Source organism: Anabrus simplex, chromosome 5, assembly GCF_040414725.1.
Source record: "Anabrus simplex isolate iqAnaSimp1 chromosome 5, ASM4041472v1, whole genome shotgun sequence".
In the NCBI taxonomy this organism is placed as follows: Eukaryota; Metazoa; Arthropoda; class Insecta; order Orthoptera; family Tettigoniidae; genus Anabrus; species Anabrus simplex.
In genome coordinates, this window is record NC_090269.1 from 109009559 (window position 1) to 109026572 (window position 17014).

The 17014-nt window shown below is 40.5% G+C and overlaps 1 protein-coding gene across 1 annotated transcript in view; it reads left to right on the plus strand.

The window, feature by feature from the left end:
* LOC136874663 (uncharacterized) overlaps window positions 1-17014 on the plus strand; it is a 159487-nt gene that overhangs the window by 133219 nt on the left and 9254 nt on the right. The window contains exon 3 of the mRNA XM_067148294.2: window positions 4598-4699. Within this exon, the coding sequence (XP_067004395.2) occupies window positions 4598-4699 (102 nt within the window). The remainder of the gene's footprint in view (window positions 1-4597; window positions 4700-17014) is intronic.

Here is a 17014-nt window from a genome sequence, read left to right on the forward strand (position 1 = left end):
GCCCCCCTGAAGTGAATTTTCCGGCAAAAAGTACTTGTTTCTTTAATATTAAAGGATCTTCTAAATGCCGATTATCTTCAGTTTTTGAGATATGGGTCCCCATGAAACGAATTCAACTCCTTTTCACACTCGCTCCCAAAAATGATTCTCCGCCCCCCCCCCCCAAAAAGCGTCGTTTTATTTTTAAAGAAGATCTAAATACCAATTTTTACGTCTGTAACAATTTTAGTTTTTATTAGATGTAAGTATCCTCATACAATTTGTACCGGGCGGTACACCTCCACGCCGCTTATTTAAAATTTGCGCCAATTGAAACTCCTCTGCTGGAGGAAGTCTGAACTTTATCTACGGTATTAATTTTCAAGTTTCTCAGAAGATGTCACTACTGGGAAATCAACAATAGTGCACCCTAGTGCGAAGTGAAAGAACTGTTGTTTTTTTTTGAGAAATTTTTATTTCAAAAGTTTGTTTCTTGTTAAATTTCTTTCTGTTATTGTTTAAGTTGGCTGTATACCCCTTTCTTTCCCCTTGTTTTGTATTTAGCCAATCCCGAATTTTTAAAATTAATTTCTATCCAATCAGGCGTATCTTCTCCAAAGGGGATATGTTGCTGTACCCTAGCCAATAAAGTGATTGTGGGCGGGTGTTTTCTTCCCTGAAACGCCTCGAACTTTCCGCGAGAGTATATAAACTGCTGATTTTGGGGTCTCTGGGCCACTTCTGTACCATCTTTCAGTGTGTAAGGTTCATAGCAGGGGGCGGGAAGCGCCTCTTTCTTCGGGCAGCAGTTCAACAATAAGGTAATGGCCGTATAATAACTTCTTTTCTTGCTAGCTCAGCAGTTTAACTCTCGGGGCGGGTCCGAAGCGTTTCTACCATGTAACTTTCCCTAAAATGTAAAGACACTCTGTATTTATTCTATCTTTTAAACTACATATTGGGATAGAGAGTGCTTAACCCTCTCGAGCTCCCACTCATATTGTTCTGAGGTGAACTTATTTTTCTCAACCGATTCTTCCGTAACGGTAATGTAAATTGTTTCTTTCTTAAGTCACCTCTTTAGTATGGGATTAGCCCTTGTATTAACGGCCTAGTGCCAAGTAGGTTTTAAACAAAGTGTATTAGGAGCGCAAGTTCGCCTCCTCTCAAATTGGTATTTTAGAGGTCATGTAATTAATCTTTTTCTCACTTAATAGACCTCAGTAGGTTGGGCATTTTACCCCTGTGTCTATGTCCTGAGAGGACAACTTGAAGGTGGAGTTTGGTGTGGCCTTTGAGAGGCTTAAAGTTTGAGAGCGAGTGGCTCTTTCTTGAAAATTGAGTGTTGTATGCCTCGAGGAGGCTTTTCTGTGTAATTTGGAGCAAGTGCTCCTGAGCATGAATGGGGTTTTCTGCCCCTCTGTTAAAACTTATTTTGGAGTAAGGTTGGGCTGATTGCCCAAGAATTGTGAAGTCGGGGCGCGAAGCCCAAATCCGGTAAATATTGTAACTATACTTTGTTGCCTTACTACTCTGTACCTGCCATGCTTGTTATTTCTTAATTTTGAATAGAAAATATAACCTGGTTAAATTTTACATTAACCTTAATTTCGTAGTTTGAGACCCGTTCACGCCCGCACCTTCTTTCACCTCTACCTACCGCAAAAACACGGTAACACAATTAATTCAATAAATTTTTCAATTTTTCACCCCCCCCCCAACCTTCATTGGATTTTCCTAGAATACCTGTTTCTTTACTTTAACAGGAGTTTCCAAATACCAATTTTTACGTCTGCAACATTTTACGTTTCTGAGATATACTGTAGATATAGTATTTCTAAAAATTCACCCCAATTGGTCACTCCTGTTTAACCCCCATTAATTAGATTTTCCAAAAACAAACAATAAATGTTTCTGTATTTTTAAAGGAGATTCCAAATACTAACTGTCTGGTCTGTAATATCTTCAGTTTCTGAGATATAAGTATCCTCATTAAAGACATTCAACCCCTTATTCACACTTTTCACCCCCTCCTATTGGGATTTTCCGAAAACAAAAAATACTTGTTCCTTTATTTTTAAAGGAGATTCTAAATATCAATTTTTACATCTGAAAACTTTCGAAGTTTTGAGATATAGATACACTCATTTTTAAATTACACACCCCTTTAACCTCCCCCCCCCCCTATTTGGATTTTCTGAAAACAAAATTACATGTTTCTTTATTTATAAAGGAGGTCCCAAATACCGATTTTCAGATCTGAAACATCTTCAGTTTCTGAGAAATAAGGATCCTTAATAAAGGCATTAAACTATTTTTCACCCCTTTTCACCCCTCCTATTGGGATTTTACGAAAACAAAAAAATACGTCTTTCTTTATTTTGAAAGTAGATTCTAAGTACCAATTTTTACATCTGTAAACTTTGAAAGTTTTGAGATATAGATACACTCATTTTAAAAATTCACCCCGTTTCAACCCTCCACTATTTGGATTTTCCAAAAACAAAAAGTACATGTTTCTTTATTCTTAAAAGAGATCCCAAATACCTCTTCTCAGGTCTGTAATATCTTCAGTTTCTGAGATATAAGTATCCTCATTAAAGGCATTCAACCCCTTTTCACCCCCTCCTATTAGAATTTTCCGAAAACAAAAAAATACATGTTTATTTATTTTTAAAGGAGATTCTAAATACCAATTATTACATCTATAAACCTTTAAAGTTTTAAGATTTTTAAAATACACCCCCATTTAACCTCCCCCCCCCCCATTTGGATTTTCTGAAAACAAAATTACATGTTTCTTTATTTATAAAGGAGGTCCCAAATACCGATTTTCAGATCTGAAACATCTTCAGTTTCTGAGAAATAAGGATCCTTAATAAAGGCATTAAACTATTTTTCACCCCTTTTCACCCCTCCTATTGGGATTTTACGAAAACAAAAAAATACGTCTTTCTTTATTTTGAAAGTAGATTCTAAGTACCAATTTTTACATCTGTAAACTTTGAAAGTTTTGAGATATAGATACACTCATTTTAAAATTCACCCCCCTTTTCACCCCCATTATTTGGATTTTCCAAAAACGAAAAAATACCTCTTTCTTTATTTTTAAAGTGGATCCCAAATACCAATTTTTAGGTCTGTAATATCTTCAGGTTCTGAAATATAAGTAGCCTCATTAAAGGCATTCAACCGCTTTTTCACCCTTTTCCATCCTTCCTATTGGGATTTTCCGAAAACAAAACAATACGTGTTTCTTTATTTTTAAAGGAGATTCTAAATACTAATTTTTACATCTATAAACTTTAAAAGTTTTGAGATATAGATACACTCATTTTCAAAATTCACCCTCTTTTCACCCCCCCCCCATTAATTGGATTTTCCAAAAACAAAAGAATACGTCTTTCTTTATTTTTAAAGGAGATCCCAAACACCAATTTTCAGGTCTGTAATATTTTCAGTTTCTGAGATATAAGTATCGCCATTAAAGGCATTCAACCCATTTTTCACCCCTTTTCACCCCTCCTATTGGGATTTTCCGAAAACAAAAAAATAAGTGTTCCTTTATTTTTAATGACGATTCTAAATACCAATTTTTACATCTCTAAACTTTAAAACTTTTGAGATATAGATGCACTCATTTTAAAAATTCACCCCCCTTTTCACCCTCTTAGCGACGGAATATCCAAAAATCCTCTCTTAGCGAGCACCTACATCTTAATATGAATATATCCCCAAAATTTCATTTCTTTATGTCCAGTAGTTTTGGCTCGGCGATGATGAATCAGTCAGTCAGTCAGTCAGTCAGGACAAGCTACTTTATATACATAGATGTACATGAAATAGAACGAAACTTTTCTTGAAGCTTGTTGAGTTGCACACGTTTAATATTAATATAAGGTAGTAGGCTGAGGGCCTGAATAATATTTACATAGGTACAAATTGAGATTCCTATATACATTCAATCTTGTCTTGATGAGGCAGTCTGTTCAAATGAGAGACTGTTCTTGATAGTCGAAAACTATCGGTCATGTATAATAATAAGTGTAACTTGTAGAGAGAGTTCGTATTAGCAGAATGCTAACAGGAGGCGTATAACTTGCAAGGAACTTGCGTCCAGTGTTCATATATAGCAGAATGCTATTATTGGAGTCGGAGCAATGTAGGAGACTTGAGTGAGTAGCAGAATGCTTGGATGGGTGCTCGCCGTGGCTACGGGATGAAGGATGAGTGAGGCAATGTCCAGAGGTGAAACATCACAGCCTGTTCAGAACAAATTTTTAAGAGGGTACCTCCGTGTCTGACTTGCGGTGTAGTCTGGTCGTTGGACACTGTAGGAGTCCTGGAGAGGCGAGAAACGTTGCTCCTTTTATAGCGCTGGCTGACGTCACAGACGATCACGTCAGCGCACTGCAGTCTGCCTCGTGGTCTCTGGAAACATCCATGTGTCGGGCAGGCTGCGGAGATTGTAGGCGCGGAGGACACACAAAACAAAAACTTTCAATGATTAAAAGTAATTATGCAATTTCATGTTCCTTAAATAATGGTTACTTGTTGGTGTACTTATCTTACAGTGTCACTGATTGCATCTTTTTTTTTTTTTTTTTTTTTTTTTCAGGACTTGGGGCTACTCACTTTGGCCATCATCTTTACTATCGTCATATCCATCCTCACTTTCACCATGTGTAATGGTAAAGACACAGCGTCCTACGTACCAGGGGTAAGTAAAAATTTTTACACACACATACATGTGTGTGCATAATCCCCATAAAATGTCTAAAATAAATGAGAGGTGGTTTAATATGAAACTTTAGCTACGAAAGCTTGTATTTGATCTCTAAATAGATTATTTCCACGCATCAAAGCGGTCTATGTGATTCTTCGACCAGGTTAATGAAATATTCCAAAATATGAAGTTCACAGATAGAAAACTAAAAATGAAACCCTGTGACACATTCAGCTCATAAAATGCTTTGGTCTGCAAATATTAGAGCATCATCTGGTCAGCTTATTGACTGGCTCTTTTTTTTTTTAAACTGGGCCTTCTGCATGTCATATAACTCCTCCTCAGTTTACTGTACTGAGCTCCATTCCTCCACTCAATCTAGGATTGAAATCCTTCGACTTCTGAGATTCACACTCGAGGCCTCCGAGTACCACAAGACTGAGCCAGAATAGAATCTGTCAAGTTAGGTTCAGAAGGCCAGAGCCCAACCCTCTGAGCCACTCAGCCCGGCGCTGTTTTATATGATAGGTAGCAAACTCAATTGAAATACCAAGCGATATTTGAATGCTGGTCAATAGGAATACGATTTTAAACTGGAAAGTCACGTCGCAGTCCGCCTCTGTGGTGTAGTGGTTAGCGTGACTAGCAGCCACGCCTAGAGGCCCGAGTTCGATTCCTGGTTCTGCCACGAAATTTGAAAAGTGGTACGGGGAGTGGAACGGGTTCCACCCAGCCTCGGGAGGTCAAATGAGTAGATGAGGGTTCGATTCCCATCTCAGCCATACTCGAAGTGGCTTTCCGTGGTTTCCCACTTGTCCTCCATGTTATGCCGGGATGTTACCTAAATTAAGGCAACGGCCGTTTCTTTCCCTCTTCCTTGCCTATTCCTTCCAGACTTCCCATTCTCCCACAAGGCCTCTGTTCATCATAGCAGGTAAGGCCGTCTGGGCGAGTTACTGGTCCTTCTCCCCAGTTGTATCCCCAGACCCAAAGTCTCACGCTCCAGGACACTGCTCTTGAGGCGGTAGAGGTGGGATCCCTCGCTGAGTTGGAGGGAAAAACCAAATGGAGGGTAAACAGATTAAGAAAGAAAGTTATGTCCCAGTGTTTTGGATTCCATGTAAAAAGTTACGTTCCGCGGCCTGCGACTTCGGATCGATAGTCATGTCTAACTCAAATCTTGCTTGCAGAAATGCGATAGAACGTAGTGTGGGTGGTCTATTCAGTATATTACAGACACAAATTTAGAGGAAGGTTAACAAGGGTAACCACTCGTGCTTCCTTACATTTCAACTATTTCCGTAGGGGAAATGAAAATATAAAATCTAAAGATGAAAGTTGCATTAGTTCTCGAAAGAGTCTTAATTGCAGGAAGAGAATCTGGCATTGCGTACGGCTTAACAAAGCCTCACTATGCTGACGTCATATTTATATGATAATAACAATAGGAAGACAGGTTATTTGTGCGTATTCGAGAGCGATGACAGCTGCCACTACCGTTCATGGCATCAGGAAGTATCCTTTACTGCCGACATCACGTTGTGTTCGCTAATAGGTCTACAAGAAGTCACGTTTTCAGATAAGTCATTCTCCTACAGTATGGTGGACTTCTCACGGAAGTAATTGGAACACAGTTTCTTTTCTTGGGTAAGAATACCTTTCCACTTCAATCTGTACAGGTGAATGATTACCTGGAAACTAAGGATGGCTCCCGTTTAGACTGGCCGATTTGCTCTTCCAATCTCAACCTTATCAAGCATGTTTGGGATGCACTTGAAGGTCGTATTGTGGAGATTTAAGTACCACTTCATGAGCTTCAGCTCGGGAGTCCGTTGTATTGTAGTTATAAATGATGCTGGATACAATCACAAGAGAATCTTTTAGGATAAATACTCCAACAGTGAACTATTTAGAAGAGCAAAGATCACTGCTCGTCATGTCTATGAAAATGTATTAATCGTTATACTGTATTTTTATGTGAATGTTGAATATTTTATGTACACAAAACAAAACCCCATGGCGCAAATTCCTCGAAGGGCCTTGACCTACCAAGCGACCACCGCTCAGTCCGAAGGCCTACAGATTATGAGGTGGCCTGAGGTCAGCACGATGGAATCTTCTCGGCTGTTATTCTTAGCTTTCTAGACCAGTGCCACTATCTCACAGTCAGATAGATCCTCAGTTGTAACCACGTAGGCTGAGTGGTGAATATTGTACATAAAAAATAACAAATTATTTATTCCAGCAAATAAGCCTTGAATAACTCTCCGTTACTCTGAAATGTGACACTAATATGTCGCTATCTAAGTCATTGAGTTAACTTGTTATTCTTCTCCTGCTTCTCAGTCTGCTTACCCTCCAGGGTTGCATTTTCCCCCCGGACTCAGCGAGGGATCCCACCTCTACCGCCTCAAAGGCAATGATAGAACGTGAGACATTGGGTCGGGGATACAACTGGAGAGAATGACCAGTACCTCGCCAAGACGGCCTCACTTGCTATGCTGAACAGGAGCCTTGTGGAGGGATGGGAAGATTGGAAAGGGTAGACAAGGATGAGGGAAGGAAGTGGCCGTAGCCTTAAGTTAGGTACCATCCCCGCATTTTCCTGGAGGAAAAGTGGGAAACCACAGAAAACTACTTCTGGGATGGCTGAGGTGGGAATGGAACACACCTCAACTCATTTGACCTTCCGAGGCTGAGCGGACCCCGTTCCAGCCCTCGTACCACTTTTCAAATTTCGTGGCAGAGCCGCGAATCGAACCCGGGCCTCCGGGGGTGGCAGCTAATCACACTAACAACTACACCACAGAGGCGGACTATTATTAATTATTACCGAGTAACATAGTCAAAATTAGTGACCCGCAGGTCTTCAGAAACTAGCAAGGGGGAGGTAATCCCCTCCTGGAAATAGTAAAAAAACAGATGCCCTAGCTTCCTCAAGATTTACAATACTCAGATTTTCTAACCCCGAGAGTTTGTTTTACATCAGGGTACAGTTTGTCCCTTGTGGGCTATCAATCTTCAACCATGACCGCCTCAGTCATCATCACAGTAGAAAGCAGTAGTACACTGCTGTACAAATACCCCTACACAACTAATATGAAAGCTATCCTAGAAAAATAGAAAATATTTACAGAGGCATATAGCCCACGCTACTCGGCCGAAGAAAGGGAGAATACGGTTTGCATTTACAAGGCCGAAAGTACACAGTGAAATGGAGGCGAAGTTCAAGCACTCCAAAATAATTTAAGAAGCAAGATCCCTAAGTGGGCGTCCGGCCCTATGATCTCACGCTACCGGGTGACAAAGTATTAGAAGGTAAAAGCCGAAAAACCGAAAGAAAATTTAGATGGTTGAAAAATTTAGTCACCCAACACAAATTTAAAGGAAGGTCAACAAGGGTAACCACTCGTGCTTCCTTACATTTCAACTATTTCCGTAGGGGAAATGAAAATATAAAATCTAAAGATGAAAGTTGCATTAGTTCTCGAAAGAGAAAGCCCTACTTTTAATTTGAGAACGGAGCCTGAGACTAAGTAGTTACATACTAAAGGGGACGTAGAAATCTTTCCAAGCTTCACACGCAGTAGTTCACTTAATAAAATAGACTTCCATACCTTGTTTATTTATGATGTCACGATGTCGAAATCCCGCCGTTTTAATCTCGCGGAGGAGATTTCCTTTCTCCTTAGTCCGTAGTACACACACTAAAGCTGCCGCAGGTCAGACAGACAATCCTCAAAGCTCGCGTCTTATATTTTATAGTAGTTTGGCAGAACCATCCAGATGTTTTAAAAAACTCCTTTGATTGGATTAAATAAAATTAATATCAGATATTCTGATAGGTGAATTAGCTCGATATCACACTTCTAGAGGTGCGGATTGAGGAAAAATTGCAGCTTAGGTAACTTCAGATAATTAAAATAAACAATGGAAGATCAACAGTAGGAATATTATCTAAATACAAACATTCTCCCTGACAAGTAATGACATCTGAACTCTAGATTAGGTAACATTTTGATGTCAGAACCATATATTCCTTAAATGGAAAAGCTACTATAATTTCATTAAGTTCAAGGTTTTTCCTAGAGATGGATGCACAGTCGTGGAATACACAGTTTAAAATTCACCGGGTGGCCTTACTCCTTTCACAATAATAAATATGGATTTTAAAACATATTTATGCTCGACGATGCCGAAATAGAAATATTATATGCCAGAAAACTGAATCTTAATGAGGCTCATTTTACTTCAAGTTTCATTATGATACAGGTTCTCCACCAATCAGAGTTCATATTTTCATTATGATACAACTTTTTGACCAATAAGGTAAGTAGTATAATTGGACAGTTCGGGCGCCACCTCCACCTCAGGCTCCCAGAGGCCACCTCCACCTCCACCTCAGCCAGAGGCCTCCCAGATGCCACCTCCACCTCCACCTCAGCCAGAGGCCTCCCAGATGCCTCCTCCACCTCCCGCGGGAAATTTGAATTTGTAAACAAAGCCACGTGCTTTTTGACAGCTGTCATCGACAACAACGCATCGCTAACCTCAGTACTGCCATCTTGACGGGCCTAAACCTCAGTAGTGCCAACTTAACCTAACTAGCTCGAGATAAACAAAGCCACGTGTTTTTTGACAGCCACGTGCTTTTTGACAGATTTGTAAACAAAGCCACGTGATTTTTGACAGCTGTCATCGACATCAACGAATCGCTAACCTCAGTACTGCCATCTTGACGGGCCTAAACCTCAGTAGTGCCAACTTAACCTAACTAGCATGAGGTAAACAAAGCCACGTGCTTCTTGACAGCCACGTGCTTTTCGACAGATTTGTAAACAAAGCCACGTGCTTTTTGACAGACAACAACGCATCGCTAACCTCAGTACTGCCATCTTGACGGGCCTAAACCTCAGTAGTGCCAACTTAACCTAACTAGCTCAAGATAAACAAAGCCACGTGTTTTTTGACAGCCACGTGCTTTTTGACAGATTTGTAAACAAAGCCACGTGCTTTTTGACAGCTGTCATCGACATCAACGAATCGCTAACCTCAGTACTGCCATCTTGACGGGCCTAAACCTCAGTAGTGCCAACTTAACCTAACTAGCATGAGGTAAACAAAGCCACGTGCTTTTGACAGCCACGTGCTTTTCGACAGATTTGTAAACAAAGCCACGTGCTTTTTGACAGACAACAACGCATCGCTAACCTCAGTACTGCCATCTTGACGGGCCTAAACCGCAGTAGTACCAACTTAACCTAACTAGCGCGAGATAAACAAAGCCACGTGCTTTTTGACAGCCACGTGCTTTTTTGACAGCTGTCATCCGCCATCTTTAAACTACAGAGCACCGTGCTGCCCTCTTTCGTCACCTGTCATCGGCAGTGCTGCCATCTTGACGGGCCTAAACCTTAGTGCTACCAACTTAACCTCACTAGCTCGAGATAAACAAATCCACGTGCTTTTTGACAGCCACGTGCTTTTTTGATAGCTGTCATCCGCCATCTTTAATCTATAGAGCACAGTGCTGCCCTCTTTAGCTACTTACCTTTGAAATGTGGTGGCGGATAATTTGAAAAATGCTTTTCGACAAGCAGCCATCTTTAATCCAGAGAGAACAGTGCTGCCCTCTATGTGGTGGCGGCAAATTGAAAAATTCCACGTGCTCTTGTTTGAAAACAAACTCACGTGCTTTTTTGACAGCTGTCATCTGCCATCTTTAATCTATAGAGCACAGTGCTGCCCTCTTTAGTTTGAAATGTGGTGGTGGTAAATTCCACGTGCTCTTGTTTGGAAACAAAGCCATGTGCAGCTGTCATCCGCCATCTTTAATCAACAGAGCACTGTGCTACTATCATGCGGGTAATTTCATCACCTGTCATCCGCCATCTTTAATCCACAGAACACCATGCTGCCCTCTTTGTGGCTACTACCTTAAGCACGTAGTAGCGGGCAATTTGAAAAGTTCTGTTAGCTATCATCCGCCATCTTTAATCAAGAGAGCACTGTGCTGCCATCTTTAGCTAGATACCTTTGAAATGTGGTGGCGGTAAATTGAAAAATTCCACGTGCTCTTGTTTGGAAACAAACTCACGTGCTTTTTCGACAGCTACCATCCGCCATCTTTAATCAACAGAGCATAGTGCTACCCTCTTTAGTTTGAAATGTGATGGCGGCAAATTCCACGTGCTCTTGTTTGGTAAACATAGCCATGTGCTTTTTTGACAGCTGTCATCCGCCATCTTTAATACAGAGAGCACCGTGCTGCCCTCTTTATCGTAGTAGATGTAAATTCGTCACCTGTCATCCGCAGTGCTGCCATCTTTAGCTAGATACCTTTGAAAAGTGGTGGCGGATAATTTAAAAAGAAAAATTCTACAGCAGCACTCTCTCGACGCTAATTGCATAAGATGGCGGCTATACATGACTCCTTAAGGGTGCTTACGCAAGATGGCTGCTATACATAGACTCCCTTGGGATGCTTGCGCAAGATGGCAGTTATACATGGCTCCTTATGAGATGCCCTAGGGATGCTTGCGCAAGATAGCGGCTGCTCTTATGGGACGGCTTAAGGGTCCTTGCACAAGATGACTTGAGACGCCCTAAGGATGCTTGCGCAAGATGGCGGACACAAGATGGCGGCTATACACAACTCCTTATGAGACGCTTTAAGGGTGCTTGCGCAAGATGGTTGCTACTCTTAGCTTAGAGGCTAACGTGTCGTGATAGTTCGATTCATTAAATTTAGGGCTTAAATGCAAAATGTTAAATATATCGAAAACGGTGCACCGTAGAGCAAAACGGACAAAATTTTTCTGCCTAATGCCTAGGTTCGCAGTATGAGGAACAAGAAAATCATAGTCTAATGATGGGATCAACGGTTCGGTTCCTACTTAGGCCCTTTGGCATTTGCTCTGTTTTAGCTTGTATTGAAGCGAGTCTTCGTAACATGATCAGGTCTAGCTATGGTAGAGAGTATAACGTACCGTGCAGGTTCGATTCATTAAATTTGGAGGCTTAAATGCAAAATGTTAAATATCTCGAAAACGATGCATCGTAGAGCAAAACGGACAAAAGTTTTCCGCCTAATGCGTAGGTTCGTAGTATCAGGAACAAGAAAAAACATAGTCTAATGATGAGATCAACGGTTCGATTCCTACTTAAGCCCTTTGCCATTCGCAGCTATCTATTTCTACAAGATGGTGGCTGCTCTTATGAGAAACAAGATGCCTTGAGACGTCCTAGGGATGCTTACGCAAGATGGCAGACACAAAATGGTGACTATACATAGCTCCTTATGAGACGGCCTAGGGGTGCTCGCACAAGATGGCGGCTACTCATATGAAGAAAGCTAGCTTAGAGGCTACTCCGCAAGATAACAGCTGCTGTTATGCATGTGGTGGAGGGCAATTTGAAATTCTATGTGCTTAATCAACAGAGCACCCTGCTGCCCTCTTTAGCTGAAATGTGGTGGTGGATAATTTGAAAAATTCTTTTGACAGCTATCATCTTTAAACAAAGGCGACTATACATAGGCTGTTAAGGCCTTATCATTCTCCTCCTCCTCCTCCTCCTCCTCCTCCTCCTCCTTCTCTACCTCCTCCTCCGCCTGTTATGTCAAGGCATAGCTTTATATCGAACAAGTTTAAACCTGCATCGCGAAGGCAAGCGTGTGCAGCGATAACATTATTGTGCATGTTTAGACTTTCGAAACATAAGAAGAGTAGAATCAAACGCTGTACTCGATACGACATGTGATCAGAACATTGATTGATGCGTTCAGAAAACAAAATAAGTGATCAAGACTAGAATCGAACAATGTACTCAATACATCATGTGTTTAGAATATGTCAGGGGATACGCTTGTTCTAAGAAGATCAGATTGAAACATAACAAGACTAGAATAGAACACTGTAATCGATGTTGTTAACTTCAACATGTGATCAGAACATTGATTGATGTGTTCAGAACACAAAATAAGTGATCATGACTAGAATCGAACACTGTACTCGATACAACATGTGATCAGAACATTGATCGATGTGTTCAGAACACGAAATAAGTGATCAAGACTAGAATCGAACACTGTACTCAATACAACATGTGTTTAGAACATGTTAGGGGGTACCCTTGTTCTAAGAAGATCAGAATGAAACATAACAAGACTAGAATCGAACACTGTAATCGATGTTGTTAACCTCAACATATGATCAGAACATTGTTTGATGTGTTCAGAGCAAAAGTACAATTTTGATTATTTGCGCAGCTAACTCGCTCGGTAAACGATATAGCCAAAGTATATCTTCAAATTATTTACCTTCCATCATTCGTCTTGTGTGTAAAAATCAGTCGAACAAGTTATCGCATAAACATGGCTGAAAAAAAATCGTGATAGGGCATGGAACCCAGGGGTTACATCTTATCAGAAGGGTAAAAAGGATGAAAGGACTCTTCCTCCTCCTTACCGCACATTCCTTGGCTAAAGGGCTAATGGGCTAAGGGGCTAAAGGGCTAAAGGGCTAATGGGCTAAAGGGCTAAAGGGCTAAAGGTGCAACAACCTCATCGATCGCTATCAGCAAGAACGCTTGTACTTTGTTAAGTGTAGAAAATTAATCTTTATTGGTAAATGGTTTTATGTTCAGAACAAGGAATGGAACCTAGGGGTTACGTCTTACCTAATAAAATCCCCGAGGTGCGATGAGTTACGTTTTTCGAACTAGTGTTTGGAACACTGAACTTTTCAAGATGGCAAGAGTGAGGTTAGCAATGTTCTGTTGTTGGATTTTAAATTCCGCGCTACAACATGCATAAGGTGGCAGCCCTTGAGGTTTACTCCCGTAAAGATGGCAAGAGTGAGGTTAGCAATGTTCCGTTGTTGGATTTTTAAAATTCCCCGCTATAACATGCAAAAGGTGGCAGCCTTGAGGTTTACCGCCGTAAAGATGGCAGCAGTGAGGTTAGCGACGCTCCATTGTCCTTCAAAGTGAGGTTAGGTTTCGTCAAGAAGACAGCTGTCAAAAAAGCACGTGGCTATGTTTACCAAACAAGAGCACGTGATCGTGACGTCACGGTCACGTAATCAATCCTTAGCTCGACGTCGCTAAGAGCAGCATTAGGATTAGCTATTCTTAAAAGTCTTGGGAACAGAGCAGCAGTATGAATTGCTATGTTTCAAAGCGTGTACACATCACCTATCGATTTTACATACATCGACCATCGAACTAAACTTCAGCAGCTAGATCGTGCTGCTATCTTAGCATGACTTTAAAGTACAATGAATAGCCATGTTTCAAAGCGTGTACACATTACCTATCGATTTTGCACGCATCGACTCTCGTACTAAACTTCTTCCGCTAGATTGTGCTGCTATCTTAGCATGACTAAGATGCATGAACTGAAAGTACGAAGAATAACCATGTTTTAAAGCGTGTACACATTACCTATCGACTTTGCATGTATCGAATCTCGTACTGAACTTCGTCCGCTAGATTGTGCTGGTATCTTAGCATAACTTATACACATGAACTTAAAAGTACAAAGAATAGCCATGTTTCAAAGCGTGTACACATCAACTATCGAATTTGCATGTATTGACTCTCATACTAAACTCCTTCCGCTAGATCGTGCTGCTATCTTAGCATAACTTATACACATGAACTTAAAAGTAGAAAGAATAGCCATGTTTCAAAGCGTGTACACATTACTTATTGATTTTGCATACATCAAATATCGTACTAAACTCCTTCCGCTAGATTGTGCTGCTATCTTAACACAACCTATACGCATGACCTTAAAGTAAAAAGGTGTGTACACATCACCTATCGATTTTGCATGCATCGAATCTCGTACTGAACTTCGTCCGCTAGATTGTGCTGGTATCTTAGCATAACTTATACACATGAACTTAAAAGTACAAAGAATAGCCATGTTTCAAAGCGTGTACACATCAACTATCGAATTTGCATGTATTGACTCTCATACTAAACTCCTTCCGCTAGATCGTGCTGCTATCTTAGCATAACCAATACGCATGACCTTAAAGTAAAAAGAATAGCCATGTTTCAAAGTGTGTACACATTACCTATCGACTTTGCATGCAACAAATATTGTACTAAACTTCTTCCGCTAGGTTGTGCTGCTATCTTAGCATAACCTGTACGCATGAACTTAAAGTACAAAGAATAGCCATGTTTCAAAGCGTGTACACATTACTTATTGATTTTGCATGCATCAAATCTCGTACTAAATTTATTCCGCTAGATTGTGCTGCTATCTTAGCATAACCTATACCAATGAACTTAAAGTACAATGATTAGTCATGTTTCAAAGCGTGTACACATCAACTATCGAATTTGCATGTATTGACTCTCGTACTAAACTCCTTCCGCTAGATCGTGCTGCTATCTTAGCATAACCAATACGCATGACCTTAAAGTAAAAAGAATAGCTATGTTTCAAAGTGTGTACACATTACCTATCGATTTTACAAGCATCGACTCTCGTACTAAACTTCTTCCGCTAGATTGTGCTGGTATCTTAGCATAACCTATACGCATGGCCTTAAGGTACAAAGAATAGCCATGTTTCAAAGCGTGTACACATTACCTATCGATTTTGCATGCATTGACTCTCGTACTAAACTTCTTCCGCTAGATTGTGCTGGCATCTTAGCATAACTTATACACATGAACTTAAAAGTACAAAGAATAGCCATGTTTCAAAGCATGTACACATTACCTATGGATTTTGCATGCATTGACTCTCGTACTAATCTCCTCCCGCTAGATTGTGCTGCTATCCTAGCATAACCTATACGCATGACCTTAAAGTAAAAAGAATAGCCATGTTTCAAAGTGTGTACACATCACCTATCGATTTGCATGCAACAAATATCGTACTAAACTTCTTCCGCTAGATTGTGCTGCTATCTTAGCATAACTAAGATGCATGAACTGAAAGTACGAAGAATAACCATGTTTTAAAGCGTGTACTCATTACTTATCGATTTTACATACATCGACTCTCGTACTAAACTTCTTGCGCTAGATTGTGCCGCTATCTTAACAGAACCTGTACGCATGAACTTAAAGTACAAAGAATAGCCTTGTTTCGAAGCGTTTACACATTACCTAATGATTTTGCATGAAACGACTATCATACTAAACTTTTCCCACTAGATTGTGCTAAAATCATGTAAGTGTGCTGCTATCTTAGCATAACCTATCGATTTTACATGCATCTACTATCGTACTAGACTTCTTCCGCTAGAGCATGTAGCAATCGCTTTTGTGTATCCCTAACCCATGTGCACGAACTTAAAGCATAAAGATGAGCTATGTTCTAAAGCGTGTACACATCACCTATCGATAATGTATGTATCGAATATCGTACTAAACTTCTCCTGCTAGAGCGTACGAGTATCGCTTGTGCGTGCACGAACTTAAAGCATAAAGAATAGCAATGTATAAAAATCTTGTAAACAAAGCAGCAGCATTACGTATAGTCAAGATTAAATCCGTGCACACATCATGTATCCATGACGCACACAGTACTAAATTTATTCCATTAGAATGTACAAAGTTCGCATGTGTTTGTGCTGCTATCTTAGCATAGCCTATGTGAATGAACTTAAAACATAAAGAATAGTGATGTATAAAAATCTTGTGAACATAGCAGAGTGTTAACTACGTAGGTGTAGACATTGAACTTTGCATGCTGAGGCAGCATACTACGTGACCGTGACGTCACGATCACGTGCTCTTGTTTGGTAAACATAGCCACGTGCTTTTTTGACAGCTGTCTTCTTGACGAACCCTAACCTCACTTTGAAGGACAATGGAGCGTCGCTAACCTCACTGCTGCCATCTTTACGGCGGTAAACCTCAAGGCTGCCACCTTTTGCATGTTATAGCGGGGAATTTTAAAAATCCAACAACGGAACATTGCTAACCTCACTCTTGCCATCTTTACGGGAGTAAACCTCAAGGGCTGCCACCTTATGCATGTTGTAGCGCGGAATTTAAAATCCAACAACAGAACATTGCTAACCTCACTCTTGCCATCTTGAAAAGTTCAGTGTTCCAAACACTAGTTCGAAAAACGTAACTCATCGCACCTCGGGGATTTTATTAGGTAAGACGTAACCCCTAGGTTCCATTCCTTGTTCTGAACATAAAACCATTTACCAATAAAGATTAATTTTCTACACTTAACAAAGTACAAGCGTTCTTGCTGATAGCGATCGATGAGGTTGTTGCACCTTTAGCCCTTTAGCCCTTTAGCCCATTAGCCCATTAGCCCTTTAG